The sequence below is a fragment of the Muntiacus reevesi genome, chromosome 17 (genome assembly GCF_963930625.1).
Source record: "Muntiacus reevesi chromosome 17, mMunRee1.1, whole genome shotgun sequence".
Lineage (NCBI taxonomy): Eukaryota > Metazoa > Chordata > Mammalia > Artiodactyla > Cervidae > Muntiacus > Muntiacus reevesi.
The window spans coordinates 33811985-33832552 of NC_089265.1; the positions used below are offsets into that span (position 1 = coordinate 33811985).

Consider the following 20568-nt stretch of genomic DNA (forward strand, 5'->3'; position numbering starts at 1 on the left):
ATAAATATTATTCATATGACTTTATATGGATGTATAGAAGTATCCTTGCCTTTCCCGTCTATGAAATGTGGTGTGTCTTTGCTGTCAAGAGTTGTCATTACTGTTATATCCAAACAGGGATCTTCTAGTAGTGGGGAATGTAGCACTTAAAACTGTGACATGAAATAGCCATTTTTTTGCTTTTAACTACAGTGTTTCTATTTGGACCTTTTTCAGTTACACACCTGACCACTTTTTGGTATTCCATATTATATGAATTAGTCAGAAACACTGTAACAATTGTTCTGGCAGGGTGAGGGTCAGGGATGGGGAAGTGAGTGACCCAGAGGTTAGGTGAGTTTCTTTGTCTAACAGAGTGAATCCTTAGGGTCTAATTATTTGGGAGGCAAGGTCTACATTCCCACCTTATTGTTTCAGTTTTCAACCCACACAACCTAGGCATTGTTTATAGCTGTGCTGTTTAGAGCTGTTAAAAAAATGAAGCTACAGTTTGAGTTGTACAATGGGGCTCCCACTATCCTCATGGGAATATTTAAACTGAAATACAGGGATGTGTTTACTTACCCAGTTCCACTAGCTGTGTTTAATATGGTCAGTCATTAGTGCAGATAAAGAATATTTCTATCTTACATAAGGTTTTATTGGATAGTGCTAAAGGATTCTTGTCCTAGACCATGAAAAAATATTTAAGGGACTGTCTTCTGCTGGAAAATCCTCACGAAGAAGTGAAGTGTTGAAAGTTGATTTTTGTTTTTTCTTTTTGTTTTCTTGTGTTATCACTGTGTACTGAGGGGACAGGAAATTCACAGGGCACCCTCTGCGTTCTACCAGACTCACTACAAAGTTTGCTTCAGCCCTGCTTTTGTCTCATTAATCAGAGTTCCCTGGTAGCACATCCTCCTTATAGATTTTTTTTCCCTCTTATATGATTGGAAATCTGTCCTAGTCAATTTATAGAGGCCTGATCTGTTTGAGAAGGTGATTAAAAAAAAAGTCACAGCATTTAGAGATTTCCTCCTTACCCCACCATCTCCCTACTTGAATGGGCATATGCTCAGGTTAAATGCCATTACCATATTATTGCTTTTAAGATGTCTAGAATTGAAAGTATAGGGTTATTTTAAGACAGAAAGAAGCAAAATATATAGGGATAAACAGTATCTAGTTTCTAGTGAAAGCAGCATTAAGTTCTTGTGGTGGTTTAAAAAACCTAATTATTTACCTTTGTCTTCCTATTTTCAGAGTAATAGTTTGCTTCTTTAACTTTCTCCTAGATTGACCAGTATAATTTTTGAAAATAATTTTAAGATTACAAACTCATGTAGTTTGATGTATTGTGTTCCAGATAATTGCAGGTGTTACTCATTTTGCCACTCAGATTTTCCTGCATTTGACTGTTGGAAGCCTCATCACCTTGGCTTCTCTTTTTGGATATAAATTGGGTGGTTCCTCAAGATCCTACTCTGTAGCACAGGGAACTCTGCTCAGTTTGAATGTGGCAGCCAGGATGGGAGGGGAGTTTGGGAAGATTATGGATACATGTGTGTGTATGGCTGCATCCCTTTGCTGTTCACTTGAAATTTTCACAGCATTTTGTTAATTGGCTATACTCCAGTCTAATATAAAAAGCTAAAACAAAGAAAAACCCTGCTAATGCCTGAAAGCCTCTTTGCTTGCTGGTATGGCAAGATTTGGACATGTCCTCCAAAAAGCCTATAATCACCATTTCTCTAGGAACTTTTAAGATTTTTTTTAAAGCCTTTTTTTCTCTTTTGTTAACATAATCTATAGAAATACCAACAATACAGGAAGCTGAAAAAATCCTTAAGCATTTTATCAATTTGAATACGAATATACTTATTACAGAAAAGGGTTCTAGTGTTAACTTGAAGATAAAGGGTTAGATAGGTGTCAACTAATGAGACCACTTGAAGCAGTAATTCAAGACTCAGGGCAAGTAAATTATTGTTACATTTCAAATTAGATTGCATACACTGGTCTAAGCTCTTAGTTTCTCTAACCACACATGTACATAATAGAAGAGAAAATGAAATTCAGCAAAATTATTGCTAACATCTTTATGCTGTGAGCAGTAAGAAACCAGGGAGTTTTAAATATTTTTATGTTCAGCTCATCTAGCTGGTTCAGTTTTATCTGCCTGTCCCAGTTGATAAAAGACACAAAGGGCAGGGCACTTAAAAATCACAGAGTTAGCCTCTGCTGAGGGCTGTTGGACAGATGCAGAATAATTTGTGATGTAAACTAGACCATGGCACTTTTAGTATCTCCAACCCCCTCTTTCTTGCTGTTTTTATTGCTGAGTTCTTGGCTATACTTTCTTTAGGCTAATTGAAAGTACTTATAACATTGATACATCTGCATTATTTACACTGAAAATGTTTCCTTAAAAACCTCTTGTCCCTGGCAGTCCAGTGGTTAAGACTTTGCCTTCTGGTGTGGGTTTGATCCCTGGTTGGGGAGCTAAGATCTGACATTTTAGCCTCTGTGCAAAAAAAAAAAAAAGCAAACTTAAAACAAGTGATGTTGTAACAAATTCAATAAAGACTTCAAGAAGGGCCCACATTAAAAAAAAAAATCTAAAATAGAAGAGATCTTTTGCCCATTTTTGTACCAAAATTTAAATTCCATCTTACTGATACACAAGCCAGCATTTTCCTTTTGGCAAAGTTTCTGTTATAAACAAGATACAGAAGAGAGATTGGCCAGAATGAACCTCTAGAACTGGTTTTATCTTCACACCTCTGATTTCCTCTTGTCATATCTCGGCCAAGGACATAGCCTATTTAAGTCAAAATAGGTATGTTCATATCTGCGTCCATTTCTAGATCCTATCACTGTGTCAAGTCGAGAGGTAACGTTTGTAGCTTCATTGGGAAGAATTTAGTCTTCTTATGGCCCTTTAGTCGAGCAGGGGGAAAACCAAATCACCTCTTTCCTGAGAGAGCCTTTCATACATCTCCATCTCTGAGATTGCACGGAGGCATTATGTAGCAGTTGGCTCTGATACGCTCGCACAGACACAAATTGAGTCTGACAGGACTGATGTCTCCTGGACTTGCTGTCATTTGAAATGCTGGCATGAGGATGGGAGTGGTGAAAGGGGGGCAGGGGAAGAGCTGGTTCCTTTAGCACTTCTCCTATGAAGTTTGGAGAATTTTAACATTTGATAGCTGTGAACTGCTTGATAAGTTGTTTTCCAAATGAGATTGATAACAATAGCTGATTTGGAGCAGCTGGCTAGCTTTTGGTTTCAAGTATGTGCATTTCAATGTACAATTTGATTCTTCATGCCACCCACAAATCTGTTGAAAAGAAAAAAAAAAGGCTATCTAACGGAATGGTACTTAGAATGATTCACTCCTTTCCTTTTAGTTTTGTATTTCTTGCATTCACACCATTCATGTATAGCACTGAAAAGGATAGTATCTTTTTAGAAAAAATTTTATTCTCATGCTCAGTTTCATAAAAGATGTACTATAGTATCTGTATTGCAATTCTTTTTAAAAGTACAAGTTATTTTGAGTTTCTAGGTTATTTCTGGATATCTCTAGTATTTTGTCACAAGTTTTGTATGTGTTTCCACATATTCCAACATGCAAAACTTAGATGTATACCATTTCATGGGCAAACGTGTTCTGATTGTCTTTCCCAAGTTGCTCTCACAGTGAAAGAGAAAGCAATAATGTTAAAAATGCCTTCTTTCTTTATTAAGAGCCTACTCTGTGTAAAATGTTGTGCTCAATTTACTGAAGGTACTGTAGGAACTATTATTTATTACCTAAAGAGCCATACTTCAAATTGTTGCTGGGAGCCAGTCAGTCATCACTTCCATTTTTTCTATTCCCACCAGGACCACCATCACTCATGGTCTGTGTTACTTCTTACTTGTGACTCTTGATAATAGTGTTCTGTAAATCATCCCGCATTCAGCTATCACTTAATCTTTTCAAAGCTTCATCTTATATTGTTCTTCTCCAAAACATTAAATAATCCCCTTTGTGGTTTGCTGCAAAAAGGCTGCTTGACTTGGGTTGGTATCCATGACTTTCCATGATCTGTTATTTTTTTAAGCCTGAGCCATTGTGTTTTGCCTCATCCTCTTTTGGTTTCCTAATGGATCCATCACGCCAATCCCGTAGTGTCAGTGTGGACCTGGTGTCAGCTGCTTCAGCATCTTTCAAAAACTCGTTAGAAATGCAGGTTCTCGGACCCCCACCACAGACCTACTGCATCACACACTCTGGTGGGAGGGTGCCTTGGTGTAAGCTTGCCAGGTGGTTCTGATGCATATAGATATCTGGGAAGTCCTGATCCAGGCCAGCCAGGTGACTCACCTTTGCCAGAGTTCCTTTTTCACTGCCCTGCCTTTGCTTAGAATTCCTGGAATGCCTTGCCTTTCTTTTGGTAAAATCCTGCCAGTACTCTGGGGTCCAGTTGGAGACACCACTTTTTCCATGATGTCATTCCTACTCCCTGTATTCCATGGCATTATTTGGCTTGCCTCCCTGGCACTAATCACGTATTAACTTGTACTCATCGTCCAATGTACCTGGCTTATTTTCCCTCCTAAACTGGAAAATCACAGAGGGTGAAATCTGACTCCTTTGTGTATCTATCTCGAGATGCACAAATGAGTGCAGTTCTCATGTTTTGCCCGCAGTAGGCTCTGTAAAAGCAGTCTGTGGCTTATTGATTTTACATAGAAGATTGAGAAAACTAAGCCCTTGCCCAGGAGGCATATAAACATCCTGTTAAATCAAAGTGGCTTATGCTAGCTATTGTTTTGACTTATTGAAGCCAAACTAGACCTAAATGTGATGTGTCTTTAGGGAAGAAGCCAAATGTGCTGGTGTAAAACATTCTAACCTCTACTATTTAGCTGGAGAAGTTGAATTAACACTGTCATTTCACCTGGTGCCAAGAAAGCAACTTCCATTATTCTGCCAGTAATAAACTTCTATCCTGCATGGTGGAGCATCTCTTAAATCTTACACATAGCATTGATGTGCTTTCTTCCACCGATGTATTCATGTACTATTTCCTAAGAGGTGACAGTTTCTTCTCATAAAGCATTGCCCAAAAGGTGGCCTGAGCAGAGAGTAAAATTCAAAATGGTTGGCTCCAAGATTGACCTGACCATGGGAATAAGATAAGCTTGGGTTGCCTCATTTCACAAACCAGGTTGTTTGCTTCCTAATACAAAGGCATCACGGTTACAGTTTATGGGCTACATACAGTGGTTTGCGTCCCTCATGGTGGCTGTGATGGGATAAGGTGAGAAGAGTGAGAGTCTAAGTGTCTTTGTCTTTCTTCCCTCCACCACTCCCCTCACAGGCTCTGAAAGTGTTCCAGCTGAAGCTTCAGACCAGCCTGACTTGCTGCGGCTTCTGAGGCAGTGATTCCAAGCTGCCAGTGTGTGCTGGTGCCAAGCTGCAGGATGGTGCACATAGCCAGGCCGTTGCTGCTGATCCTCGCCTTCTTCCTCCACGCGGATGCTGAGAGTAAGCCATCCCCGCCTCCCCTGGGGGCTGGGGCCATAATGAGTGCTTTTGTTTGCAGTTGGCACCATGCTCAGGGCTGCTGAATATGTTTCCTTTGGACCTAAATCCTGAGACACTGTAGGATCCTCCTTGGCTACCAGCCAGCCTTTCAGAGAGATTATTGATGTGACTTCCTCACCATTTCCTCTCGCTTAATGCCCTTTTTCTTGTGCATCTAACTGCTCCTACTGTTTTGGCTTTCCTTTTTTTTTTTTTTTGATACTCTTAACAGCCCAGTGGCAAAAGGTACTATGAGACCAATGATAGAACCCAGACTGGGATTAACCAGTTGTTGGTGCCAATAAGTAAACATTGCTCAGACCCATTAGAAATTTCTTTAGTTTTGTGGCTATTGCTATGTTTAGAAAAATGCACAATGTCACATTGAGCCCAATTAAACTTCCAAGCCCTTGTAGCTGTCATAGCAGCTGTTCTAATGTACCGTTTCCGACAGCTGTCGTGGAGTACAGTATTCAAACAAATCAAGCAGAACTGACAACTTTGTGGCTGGATGAAGAGTGTGAAAGTGTGAGGAGAATTCTGTGGCATCCAGACCCCAAAGTTTGGATTATGGGACTCAATTTTTGAAGCCGAGGTTGTGGTCAATTAGCTTGCCAGTTAATGAGAGGATCATATCTCCTTTGTAATTCAGAAGTCATTAGGCATACCTTGTTTATGTATGTTTCTTTCTCCATCTGTCCTTTGGCTTTTGGGGAAGAGACAGTACTGGAAAAAGGCAGGTCTGACTTGCATTCACCGACATGTCTGGTTCTTGGCAGTGGTTTAGCTTTTATAAGAGTTGACCATTCTCTTTGGAGGCCCCTTGGTACTATCAAAGTGTGTAATATCTGTAGTCATTTACTTTTCCTTACACTGACTATTTCAGATTAAACTTGATTCATGTTAAAGATATTTCAAAGAGCGAGCCCGTGTCATGTTGGCCCTTACCTATTAATTTCATTTCAACAAGAATTTCCTCAATAGCAGCCAATTTCTTTGTTTAAATAGAGGCTCTAATTTTTAAAGAGAGCTTTCCAGGAGTGAGAGGAATATTGTTAATAATAGGATACATATGTAACATACATGTTTTAAGCACAACAATCTCTGGTTAATAATGTATATAGTCTCCTAATTAGCACTTGGGAGTGCTGGTTTAAGGTGAAGCCAAGGAATTTCTAGTACAATGCCAGAAAATAATTAACTGGGAAAAGACCCAAATGAAAGACGCTTGTGTTATTTTAAAGCCGTTTATGTCAAAACCTATTTTAACATTGAAATCTAAATTTAGTGTATTAAAGAAATAAGGCATATGGCTTTATTTCTCTGTTGTGGCTAGAGTGAAAAAATAAGTTGTTCTGCAGTTGTTAATTTTTGGCAAAAGCATATTAAGACCGTGGGGATTCACTTTAATATCAGATCTCAGAGATTTTCTTAAAGTTACTACACCTAGTTATCATATATCCGTGAAGTTATTGTTCCAGATAAGTAAGCATATTCTTCTACTGAAAAGTTTTGCTTTTGCTTAATTCTCTGGTGAAAAGTGGCAGACAGATATCAAGCACTGAAGAACAAGCACTTATAAAATTTTAAATTATCTTTTAAAGACAATCTACTCTTCCTCCTCTTGTTCTGCCTCTTCTCTTTCTCTTTCGCTCTTTCCTCACGTTTCTTATCCAGCAGAGTCTTAAGCAAGAAGTAAGTGATTATTCACTAAATTAAGATATTTACCATGTCATATATCTATGTGATACCAGTTTTCAACCTCAAGATGTAATCTGGAAAATAATCCTCTCTCTCTCACTCTTCCCTTTACACTACAAGGAGGGCAGGCTTCATCTCTGCCAGATTAATTTTGTTTAGTGTTCTGCGTCTCCTCAAACTTACTTTAGGATATTTTCCCTTTAATACATTCTTTTGCCATTGTTGAACAGCATATATAACCTGAGTATTCCTGGGGAAATGAAGAACCAGCCTTTTTTTTTAGGTACATTGTAAAAGAAGAAAGAACATCCCCTAGTAATCTACTGGAGGATATTCATGGTGCATGTAAACACATATAGAGCCTGAGATATAATTTTAGCCACTAAGAATGTTTAAAGACCAATGGATAAAATAGGATTTAGACTGTAAGTCATTAAATTGTGCCACTAGCATCACTTAAAACACCAAAAAATCAAGATAGAAATTACAATGAAGAAAAAGTTGATTCTTCACCATCATATAAAGATGATATTTCTCAGGCTTCTATTACCTGGGTCACTGATTTGTTCCTCTATGATTTCTTTAGAACATCTAGCTATTTTTTTCCCCCTTTCCTAACTGTATTTTATATTTGTACAAGGGATTGGGAGTTATGTTTCAAAATTTAATAGTAGCTTGTCAAAGCCATTCAGTTACTATGGAATAATTTTTTTTTAATATTATTCTCTTTTGAAGAAGGGATGATATGATAGGTTGGGAGTGGAAAGAAGCCATTCTGGTGAAGTATGTTAACTCTATGTGTTCAACTCCCTCCCTTTAGAAATGATTAATTCTAAAGACCCATGAAGTTAGGTTTATAATCTATTGTATGGAACACCATAGCAAAGTGCTAGTGTGATGTTGCATTTAGTAGAAGAGCTCTCATGAGCCTTGGTTCAAACCCAGGTTGAAAAATTGTGATCATATCCCTTCAGCAGAAATTTATAGTTTTTTCAGTGCCTATTTAAAGTGCCTGATCAATCTCCACTATTATTTTAATGCCTAGACATGTGCATGGATCCTATTTCTTTTTGTCCTATGTGTAGCACTTGAAATGCTGTCACTTATTGCTTCTTGAATGCACATACACATAGCGGAGCTGTGGTCTCAGGGAAGAGTCAAGTGGGACTTCTCTCTCAGTAAGAAGAGTAGCTCTTCCTCATGCCAGGCTGACCAGTTTTCTGTCGTGGTTTGACTGAGGTCAGTTTGGTGTTAATATGCATGCAAATTCTAGATGAATTTAGAATATATTAATATAATCCTGGGGTAAATATCTTTCTGTTGGCTCAGTTTTTATAATAGTTTCTGATAATTTTATTTAGTATTAGTTTGCTATTTACCAATCATTTTGTTTGTTAGTTTTTTAAACTAAATGCAGACCAAAGATCTGCTGTTAGATCTTCTTTTATAAAACTGATTTCACTACAATGAAATCATTTACATTCTAGACCTGAGTTTATGCTTTTCGACCACTGTCATTGGACCTGAGTGTTACTGGGTCTTTATTATAAACACCACTGTTGACAGATGAATTCCTAAAATGTTTTAGTTCATCTTTTTTGCTGCTTTTTGCCACTTTGCTGTCTCAGATGGTGAACACCCCTCATTTTCCTTCTTGCTGTTAATGAACCTCCCTGTAGTCCCCATCAACTTGCAGTACTTCTGTCCTATATGAAAGCAACTAGGCTTCTTTTATCCCCCCTCTGATAGTGTATCTCTCTGTCCAGTGTAACTGCATTATTTCTTTGGCATTAGAGAATAGACTGACATTGGTACTGTAAGATGACCATTTTTTCCTTGCTTGTTTTTTGATGGGCAGCATAGGGTGGTACTCAGTAAAGTAAGCTCTGAAACCAGAGTCTGGTTTTTGATTCTGGCTCTCCTTTTGTAACCTGGAGCATGATGCTCGTACTCTTTGTCTGTTTCCTATCTTAAAAATGTGGATGATGAGTGATGATAGTGATGGCATAGTATAGTGCCTTCTCTTGGGTTTATTGAGGATGAAATGAATTAATGTAAAACACAGATCAGCAGATAACACAGTAGGTACTTACTAAGTGTTATCTATTATTATTCAAAAACATTCTGCTAACATTTTTTATTGAGCACTTGTATTTAGGTACTGTGCTAAAATTATTTAAGTTTGATCTACAGATTATCAAAATTTGGATGATTGATAAACCAGATAAACCAGGTTTTCCTGCAGTGTGTTAAAGTCCCCACCTTGCCTCTCTGTAAAAAAAAAAAAAAAAAAAAAAAATCCTATACATAGGCAACTCTTATAAACTCTGTTCTAGGAGTTAATCTGAAGATCAAGAGGGAAAAATTTGAAGCATATCTGCTTTTTCAAGCTTAAGATATTACCAATTTAAAATTAATTTGGCTTGGGTCTAATGGATAATAGAAAGTGTTTCCATCTTCCTGTTTTGTTGCTTCCTGTAATGAATTTTCTTGAGCTTCTCATAAGGAGGAGCTGGAGATATTTAATGTAACCAAATACAGGAAAATATGGGCCCCCTGGTCCAGAAAGCTAGATATGGAAGTAAGCATAGTAATGAAGAGACTAAATGGCTTTTGATATGGGCAGAAACTATTCTTCAGAAAAAAAAAAACAACTAAAAAATAGGAAAATTATTAGTTTGAAGGGCAGGGCAAATGATTCCTTTTGCATTTTGTTGAAATTACTTCTGCAAATAAGCCTAACTCAAGTAGTTATATCACCAAAATGAAGTAAAGAATGGAAAGACTGTCTTTTTTCTGTCATCAAAATGTGTTCCTTCCAGTAGACAGGGCCATTTCACTGAGAGCATTCATAGCTCATCGGAAATGTCCTTTAGTTTTTATTTTGGATTATGAGTGTTTAGGTATGTATGATATATGTATACATGCTTGCATATATTGATGTAATTAGATCACAAGCCCTTTAATCATCTATTAAAATGTATTAATTGCTAGGGATGATGAAAATGTTCTAAAATTAGATTGGGGTGCTGGTACTAACTGGATGTACAGGTACAAAATACCGTTGAAGTGGGACACTCTGAATGGGTGATCTGTATGTCTGTGAATCATATTCCAATAAATCTATTTGAAAAAGAAAAGGTAAACTGCTGCTTAGCACAGCTTTCTCGTTAGATTCCCTTGATGTATGTCACCTGAATGAAAAGTGTACTGGTTCCTTGGGCCAGTTAGAATAGACATGCTCATTGAGTCTCAGCAGGAAGAAAGCCAGTTCATTTTCCATGCTTATCAATGCCTTCCTTGTTTTCCTTTTCTCTGAATTTGCAGAGGTGTGGTAAAATACAAAAAACCTTACTGCTCCCTTCTCCTTCCTCCCCTCACAGTAAAGTAGCTAAATTAGCACCATCCAGCTGTCTGCAGCAAGAAAAGTATTCCAACTATTTCACTTACCCTTTGCAGAGTTTTCTGTAGCTTTCTCAATTAATTGCTCCCAGCAGAGCTGTACCTTCCTAGTAAGGTTAAGAATATGTCACACAATCAACAAATGTGTGTACTTCAAAGCATTTTATTGTGTATAGAGGGACTTGCTTTATTTTTAGTCTAAGATGCGACATATTTGTTATCTCTGATCTCTTCTTGTGATGAGGCCTTTAAGCTTGACAGATGGAACAATATCTGAAATATTTGCGAGTTGCTTCTTGTTAGCTCATAGCCTGATGATGTTTGACGATACTGTTCTGTGATTCCTTAATTTATTTCCCAGGACATTCTTAGCTTCTTTAATTTTCCTCATGTAGTTACTATTTACCTGATTAGTTTCAAATAAGTTTGATCTTTCTGGGGGCCTCCACTCTTCTGCCTTTGTTGTCCTGCCCCAGTAAATTCAGAGAATTCCCAACCAGCGTCTGTCCTGAAATAAAGAATCAGAAGTACTGGTGCTCGGGTGGAAATTGATTCTCTCACCTATAATTTTGCTTTTTGTCTTTTCCTCAGCTTGCTTTAGAGGTATTTATTCATTCGTGATGCAGTGTGTGTGTGTGTGTGTGTGAGAGACAAAGAGCACTGCAGTGGGCATGTGCTCCATGGAAAGCTCTGTGTGTGCAGTGGTGGGGATACAAAGATTTAAAGACGTGTGCTTCCACGCCCACGTGTACTCTTCCTTTAGCTTTCATAACTCACTCTTGAAAACTCTCTCCAGCAGTGCTCCCAGGCTTTATCTCCAGGCAGAAGGCGCACTTAAGAATATAGACGTGGAAGCCGAGTGCGCTCAGTCGCTCAGCCGTGTCCTACTCTGCGACCCTATGGACTGTACAGTCCATGGAATCCTCCAGGCCAGAATACTGGAGTAGGCAGCCTTTCCCTTCTCCAGGGGATCTTCCCCATTCAGGGATTGAACCCAGGTCTTCTGCATAGCGGGCAGATTCTTTACCAGCTGAGCCACAAGGGAAGCCCTGTGTTCAAATCTTGCCTCTGCTGTGTAGGTGTTCTGACCATGTGCAAGTTACAAGTCTGTAGGCCATTTTCACATCTGTAAAATGAAGATGAAAAATGGCATACATTCGATAGGGATATCATAAGGATTAAATAGAGAACTGCTTATAAAGTATTTTGAAGAATAGGATTAAATATTCACTGTTAGTTGCTCTTGTGCTTTTTTCTCATCGATGTGCATCATTTCCAAATTAGAAGCATATGTATGTAGATCTAAACATTAGATCAATATTTAGAACATTGATGATCCCATTACATCATAATTTGAGCAGTATCTTTTGAAACTGTAAATCTGTATCATTATATATACAGTTTTGCCACCAAAGGGCATTGACTGATTGGTACATTCATGTATTTAATACTCCCTTTAATAATAATTTATTGGACATATTTCCTGTGTCAAGTATTGCAGTAACTACTGGCTAAACAATGATGAGGTAAAGAGATAGGATCCTTATCCCATATAGAGATGATTAATCTCAAAATTTTTACATGTTTGGTGATAAATGTTATGAGGGAAAAAAATAAGGAGGTTTAGTGTCTCAGCTAGTCAGAAGAGTAATAAAAAGGTTTCTGAAGCAGTGATTTATTTTTTTGCTTATTGTGAAATAATTTTAGACTTGAAAGAAATTAAAATTGTACAGTATTTTCCGTGTAGACTTCACACATATTTCCCCAATAATGATGTGTTACAGAATTGCAGCACATTATCAAAATCAGAAAGCCAATATTAGCACAATACTATTAACTACAGATTTTACTAGTTTTCACATCAGTGTTTTTTTTTAAGGTGTAGTTCTATTAAAGAAGATCAAATGCATAGCTCTGAGGGAATGATTTTTGAGTTAGCACTTGATGGATATATGGAAGTTAACTACACCTGAAAGAGCTGTTAAAGTTCAAGAAACTTTTACACAGCAGGACAGGGACAACCTACTGTATTCTGGGGCCTTGAAGGAATGGATGTAACTGGGCCCCAGGTGGTGAGGAGGAGGAAGTAATCAAATAAGAATATACAAGTAAGCAGGGCTATCTAATGCGAGGCTTTAGAACTTGTTCAGTGTCTTGGCTTTTATTCCAAGGACAGCTGGAGGAGTAACAGAAAGAGATGTGAAAAAACAGCAGTGTGGTGGTAGCAGGGGTGGAAAAGTCTTTTGGAGCCAGGCTAGCAAAAATGTCCTTGAGATCTTTTAAGAGTCTTGTTGGAAGTTAAAGAAAAGATGGGAAGCAGGAGAGAAGAGGGATGGCAGTTAGGAAGACCAGATGGTCTTGAAACTGGGCGGGGGGGAAAGTTGATTTTACTGAGATACATTCTCCTAAAACTTGAACCAACAACAGATTATCGTAATTCTGAGTGAAAGAAAAAGCTAATGAGGGACATGTAATTCTTAGTATGACACTTTTCCCCAAAATAAATCATTGTTCATACTTATAATTTCTCTTTTTGGTTGTTCAGACAATTTTATTTAAACTTACCTTTAGATTAATGTATTTGTAAAAAAAAAAAAAAAGTACCTTGGAATCCAGAATCAGTTTAAAACTGTGAATAAACTTTAAAACCTTACTAGAAAAGGTATTTCAATTTAGTTTTTGTTCTCTAACAAAGTTTTTAAATTCACTTTACAATATGTGATGGATTTTGTATAGTCACAGCATAGTGTTCTGACAGTTCTTTTATACTACAGTTATTAAATGTGACATTAAAATATACTAAGTACTTATATTTTCATATTTAAAAAGTAGTGCATGACACGTTACTTTTGGGCTATAAGTACGGAAAGTAAAACGAGCTGATTAAATACGTTCCAGTAGTTTATTTTCTCTCTTAGTTTTTCTTTTGTTTGTTGTTTTTGCTGAATTGCTTCCCTGTGGCTCAGCTGGTAAAGAATCCGTCTGCAATGCAGGAGACCTGGGTTCGATCCCTGGGTTGGGAGGATCCCCTGGAGAAGGGAATAGCTACCCATTCCAGTATTCTGGCCTGGAAAATTCCATGGGCTTTATAGTCCATGGGATCGAAAAGAGTCTAACATAACTGAGCAACTTTCACTTCACTTCACTTCTAAAGGAATGAGAGAAAAATATATTGTGGTTGGTTGTTTACCAATAAAAAAATTGCAGACCTTAAGTTCTGCATTTTGACCATTGACCAGATCACTAGAACTATCTGTATTATTTATGCAGCATGGGACTTTTTATTTTTACCTAAAGACAGGTATTTTTGGTAATGACAAAACATGTTTTAAAAAGAGCCTGTTTTTTCTCAGTACACCTTTAAAGATTTTTGAATTGTTTTATATCTGGTCAAGTTAAGATTTTTGTGAACCTCATTTTAATTGGTAACAAAAGTTTACAACTTGATTTTCAAGACAGTCACTGCAACCACCTATTAATAAAAGTGTTAGCTATTGAAAAAAAAAAAACTAAGGGAAGGCATTCATTGCTTTCAGCTGTAGTGATTTTAGGTCATTACAAAGAGCACCTCTTTAATGTCTATGTGTATCCTTTAAAAGTAAATTTAAATCACAATGTTTAGTTTAAAATTAATGTTTCATTCAGTAAATGCCTGCTGTGTGCCCCAGACAAGCCGTATCCTGGTTCTTGCTATCACAGAATTTACATTCTAGTTGGAGAAGCGCTGGGCGGGGAGGAGAGAAGCGTGCAGCACAAGGTTATGAACAGGAGATAAATGAAGAGCGTGGCTTTGATAGTTATAAATGCAGCAGAGATAATGAAACAGGCTGATGTGCTATGAGACTAAGGGGGGTATTAGGGGAGGAGACAGGGCATTTCTTCATTTTCTATCAAAGAAGGTGTTGCTTAGTGAGAAACAACACTGAAGCTGAGTGATGGGGAGCCACCAGCTGTGAAAAAGTAGAGTTCGGGGCATCCAGGCAAATAGAACAGTGATTCACAAAAGCCTGAAGGAAAGAAGCCTCCTGTGTTCAAAGGACAAAATAAAGCCCAAGGGTCTGAGGCACAGTGGGTGAGGAGGCTGGAGAGCAGGGTGGGGCTAGACCTTGTGCCCCTGTGGGCCTTAAAAGGTGTTGGATTGCTCCAGTATGTGGGAAACACATGTGTTCTTGGGATATCTATCTCTGAAACCTTAGTTGGGCACACTGTCCTCTACTGGGACAAAGTAAATGTTTCTTTCTCAAATAGTTCATTGAAGGGTTGGTGCAATCTCTGCTTAGGTTCTAAATTCATTTTCTAAGCTCCTTGACTGAAGTTTCCTTTGCACCATCCATGTAGACTTTGGACACTGAAACCTTTGGTTAACAAGAGCAAAAATAAATTTGCTTTTAGTTCTTTAGTTCTGGCATAATTTGTTTTTCTTTTGAAGCAGATGATATTTCTGCATGGAAAAATGCAGTGAAGTCTACAGTCCCTCAATATCCATAGCTGGAGAGGATTAAGGAGGTACATAAGAAAAGCAGAGCTTTTTTTTTATTGGAAAGTGATGGCCAACATACCTTTGCAGGGAAGAAAAGAGATTCTCTAGGCCTTTCATCTGTATGGTTCCATTTAGTTAAGAACCCTGGTGTTCATTTGGTAAAGAGTCTGCCTACAGTGCAGGAGACCTGGGTTCAATCCCTAGTTTGGGAAGATCCCCTGGAGAAGCAAATGGCAACCCACTCCAGTATTCTTGCCTGGAAAATCTATGGACAGAGGAGTCTGGCGGGCTCACAAGAGTTGGACACATCTTAGCAACTACACCACCACTACATAGCAATAGGATTCGTAAGTGATTCCTGTATGGAAAGTATGTCCTCTATATAGATGAAATAATTTTAATTAACTTTTTCCTGGTAAACTTCTTTTATTTGGAGGATATCTATTGCTTATGTGATTTAACACATTGGACTTAGTTTTAAGCCCAGGGGAGTTACAGGGTAATAAATAAATTAAGGATTATTAAACTATAACTTAAATGTGTTTTCTCTAAAATAGTACCTGGGGTTAGCAACCAGATTTAGCTTAAATTCTTGTTCCTCTGCTTACCTTGAGCACTTTTCTCAATTCTTCTGACCATTTGGGGATGCTCATAGCTCTTGCAAGTTGCTGTGAGATTCAAATGAAATCCTGTATGTGAAGTGCTGTGAATACCTGATGCATGGCAGGTATTCAGTAAAGGTTCATCTTTATCCCATTGTATAAACCAACCTGCCTGATGTATGTAGAAATCAATTATCTTGCATTTTCTCCTAGCTGAGATGATTTTCAGCTCAAGGAATGAAGCAGTACCTTGAGCAGCAACAAATAAAGCATAATAAAGAAAGCATCCATGTCATAGATGTGTTTTATAACTTGCCTGCTGAACGCAGTTAAATCTCTCCTTGTTATATTTGTGCCATCGGTGTAGCCCAGAGTTTGTCAAGCTTAACCCTGTTGATGTTTTGGGCTGGGTAATTCTTTGTGTCGGGTGGGGTTTGCCCTGAGTATTGTAGACTGTGTTGCAACATCCCTGGCTTATTCCCAGTAACATTCTAGCCCCCAGTTGTGACAACCAGAAGCCTTTAGATGTTGCTCAGTGTTCCCTGAGGGGCAAAGAGACCCTTGGTTAAGAACAGTAATAATGTGTAAGTGCTGGTGCGGGATGGGCTTCCTTGGTGGCTAGGACTGTAAGGAATCCGCCTGCAATGCAGGAGACTCACGTTCATCACCTGGGTTGGGAAGATGGCAACCCACTCCAGTATTCTTGCCTAGAGAATTCCATGGACAGAGGATCCTGGCGGGCTACAGTCCATGGGCTCGCAAAGAGTTGGACACAACTGAACAACTTATACTTCTCACTTTTCTGGTGCAGAATGCTGGTGCAGAGACTAGAAGAGGGAGATTCTGCCCTTCTAACTGAAGAGGGAAGTTTTTGTCAGAAATAAGTTAGGCATTTTGTGAGGTCTTGAAATTAGCTATGCAAACTGATAAATCTGATTTCTTGTTAATATCTGTGTAACCAGGAACTGATTGCCTAATTTCTTTATGTCTCAATTTGTTGTCTAGAGTATTTCATGATAATTGTAGGGTTGCTGTGAAAATTAAATATTAACCAATGTAAGGTGCTTAGAACTATACCTTACACATAGTAAGCACTAAATAAATATTAGCCATTGTTATTACATCAACAAGTTTCTTTATAGTATATTAATTTTGTTAATATATTATTTTTATTTCACTTTGTTTTAGTAATAAAATCCAATTTTATCTCATAGCAGTGATCATGAAAATACCATCCCCTTGTATAATTTTTAAACATTTTATATCTTACCTCATTCCTGAATACTCTAGGAATAGGGAGCATACCTTTTATCATCTGCAGTTCAGTTCAGTCACACAGTCGTGTCTGACTCTTTGCGACCCCATGGACTGCAGCATGCCTGGCTTCCCTGTTCATCACCAACTTCCCGGAGATTGCTCAAACTCATGTCGGTGATGCCATCCAACCATCTCATCCTCTATCATCCCCTTCTCCTCCCACCTTCAGTCTTTCCTAGCATCAGAGTCTTTTCCAATGAATCAGTTCTTTGCATCAGGTGGCCAGAGTACTGGAGCTTCAGCTTCAGCATCAGTCACTTCTCAGATAAAAGGAACCAAGGGTCAGAACAGATGACTTGCCTGGAACAAAAAGGTGAGAAGGTTATGGAGAAAGCCCCAGAATTCAGCTCTCTTGAGCTTTGTCTGTGGAAGAGGCCAAGCAATTAAAAAGAGCAGGCATAAGAACAAAATGCTTGGTGACCAGAAACCTGGACAAGTGGACAAAGGGTTGTCGCCACCAAGGGAGATGCCAGAGGCCCATCTCCACTGCCGTAGTGCTGGAACTTCATTCATAGCAGAGTGAGGATTCAGAATCACCAAGGAAAGATTACATCATATCCATAGTTTGTGCACTGTATAAGAACTAGAGAACCATTGAATGACTTTTGAGGAGGCTTCTGTCCTGTTTGAAGTAAAAAAGAAAATACTAACAATTTGGAAGTGTTTGCATCCATGCAACTAGTATTGTATTATAAAATGGTTTTCACTTACCATTAGGCTTTCTTGTTGCTCTCATCTGCCAGTTTGAATTGAAATTGTCAGCAGTAAGTTCTGACTTTAAGCATGACTTTAACCCCTGTAAGCATGGTGCGATCATCTTCTTAGTCGTGTTCTGGTAGATTGGGAATCATGGACAAACTGTTTTATAGCTTCTCTCAAGGTGGAGTCAGATTCTCCTCCCCTTGAATTGGGCTTGTTGCCTTGAGATGCTTTGGCTAATACAGTGCTGCAGCAAAGATGCTGTACTTGTCCTGGGCTTAACCCTTTTAAGTCTGGGAGCTTCCATGTCCACTCTGTGGTGCCTGGAGTCATCGTAGAAAGATGCCCGGCTGTTTTGCTGGAGGGACCCCATGGAAAGAAAGAACTGCCCAGAAGGCCTGCACGTACTGTGGCCTTCCAGGTATTCTAGCTGGAGCCCAGCGCCCTCCTGGTGCCAGGAGAGTGATCTCAAATGAGTTGAGGAGAACCACCCAACTGAAGCCTGCAAGGCAGAATCCGGGGCAGAGAAATCTTTGCCTTAAGCAAGTTTTGAGGTGGTTTGAAACACAGCAATAGATGACTGGACCGCTAGTGATTATTGTCAACAAAATGAAACACCTACCAGCTTTGAGGAGCTAGCTTGGACCTGTCATTTATTCTTTTTTATCTTCTGGCTCCGTACCATGTCGATGCCATCTAGATGGCATTCTAGATGACAAGTGTTTAACGGCAGTCCTTTCTTGAGATGAACATGTTGATATACACCAGTTAAAGCCCGATCTAGTGGTAAACTTCTGAAACCTTTCCACATTTTTGCATGCCTTTTGACCAGAGGTCAATGAATGGTTTTTGTGAAGGACCATACAGTAAACATTTTTCTTTTTTTATTTTGTGAGCCAAGCAGTCTTTGTGACAACTATTCAGCTCTGTGTTACAAGAAGACAACCACAGACAATTCATAAACATGTGGGAGACGTGGTGTTACAGTAAAACTTTGTTTACAGACCCATGCAGCGAGCCAGCTTTGGACTAAGGGTCATGGTCATGACCTCTGCTTGTGCCCTTACACACAAGTTCTCCTCTAAAAATAGTGGGGACTAGAGAATAGTTATCAGCAGAAGACCTTGTTTTAACCTGGTGGGATTAGTCAGGGGAAGGTGATGTGTTTGATTAGTCTCTTTTAGCACTTTACTTTGTTAGTAATGTTTATTGGGAGCAGATTAATTAGAAAAAATAAGTTCAAGGAGCAATCTCTTAATAAACAGAGATGTTTAATAGCACTTAACCTTTAGAATTTATGCAGAATAATCTTTGCATGTTGTTGTGCTTTATGCCTTTGGGGGCTGCTTCAGGTCCTCGGCTGTTCAGTGCCACTTCAGATTGTAAACTCCTGACAAATGAATAATTTATCAGCTGTGGGATAGTTTTCATTGCACTGTGAGCCTGACATTTGGAGCTATGAACATCTTAGGATAAAAAGTGTTGGGAAGTGTTATGTTTGATGGGAATGTTGTAACACGGTCTGTAAAGAAACAGGTTCGTAATCATGGGTATTGAAGCCTGATAGTGGTTTCATAAAGGCAAGCAAAAGCAGAAAAATCATGGTGAATTTGATCACTTCATGGGTGCTTCTAGTATTGATGTCCTCTGTACTGTCTCAGCACTCATAAATCAAAAGCAAAATAAAACTCTTCACAAGAAAGCCCCATTGATCTAGCAGCAATGCTCGGAAATAACACTTTGATCCACACTGTCATCAAATGGAGAGGCCTTCATAGGGCATGGAGAGAGGGCAGTTTGCAGTTGATTGCAATTGGAATCTCTGACTTACTTGGGAAAATTTAAATTACCAGCTATTGCCAGTTTGTCCTGGCAGCTAGTAGAAGGCACAAGTTTCTGAAAATGTAGGAAGGGCCTAACTATATTCTCATAAGGATTGGAGATTGTTTAGAGTTGGATGAAGAAAGAGTACTAATTAGATTAGACAGAGCTCTTGGCTGAATAAGATGGACGATGAGTAATGGTTAAGTCTGTTCAACTATGGAGTAAAGTCTCAAGGGAAAGAATGAGATCCCCACCGCATGAATCATTTGAACCAAGTGGCAGAAACCACTGTGGAAAACTACTGTTTCTGAAATAATCAAGACTACATCAGCAAAAGGATATAAAAAGATCAGTTAGCAATTGCAAGTTGCATAATTCTTTTTGCATTTTAATTGTACTGATTTGGAATGAGAGATGGAAACAGGAAGGGTATTATGATAATTATAATAAAACAATTGCTTGTATTCTGGGATCTGTTCCCTCTAGAGAGTTTGCAGTTTAACAAATGGATCTGACACCACTATTGGGCAGGGTATAAATTGGCTCTCTTTCCTTTGGTGTATTTACTCAGGCTGCTGAAACTGAAAGTTGCTCAGTCGTGTCCAACTCTTTGTGACCCCATGGACTATACAGTCCATGGCATTCTCCAGACCAGAGTACTGGAGTGGGTAGCCTTTCCCTTCTCCAGGGGATCTTCCCAACCCAGAGATCGAACCCAGGTCTCCCGCATTGCAGGTGGATTCTTTACCAGCTGAGCCACAAGGGAAGCTCAAGAATACTGGAGTGGGTAGCCTATCCCTTCTCCTGCAGATCTTCCTGACCCAGGAATTGAACCAGGTCTCCTGCATTACAGGCGGATTCTTTACCAGCTGAGCTGTGAGGGAAGCCCACTTGGGCCACTAGGCTCTTCTTTGTGGCCTGAGAGAAGCTTTCACACATTACTCACGGTCACCAACCTGTTTAGCTGAAAAAGTGCTTTCTT

The 20568-nt window shown here is 38.8% G+C and overlaps 1 protein-coding gene across 7 annotated transcripts in view; it reads left to right on the plus strand.

Moving 5' to 3' along the window:
• The window catches only part of PTPRD (protein tyrosine phosphatase receptor type D), a 541703-nt gene that overhangs the window by 106232 nt on the left and 414903 nt on the right, over positions 1–20568 (plus strand). For all 7 annotated transcript variants that reach the window (XM_065907691.1, XM_065907693.1, XM_065907692.1 and 4 more), the window contains exon 2: positions 5356–5522. In XM_065907691.1, coding sequence (XP_065763763.1) covers positions 5459–5522 — 64 coding nt within the window. In that variant the 5' untranslated portion in view covers positions 5356–5458. The remainder of the gene's footprint in view (positions 1–5355; positions 5523–20568) is intronic.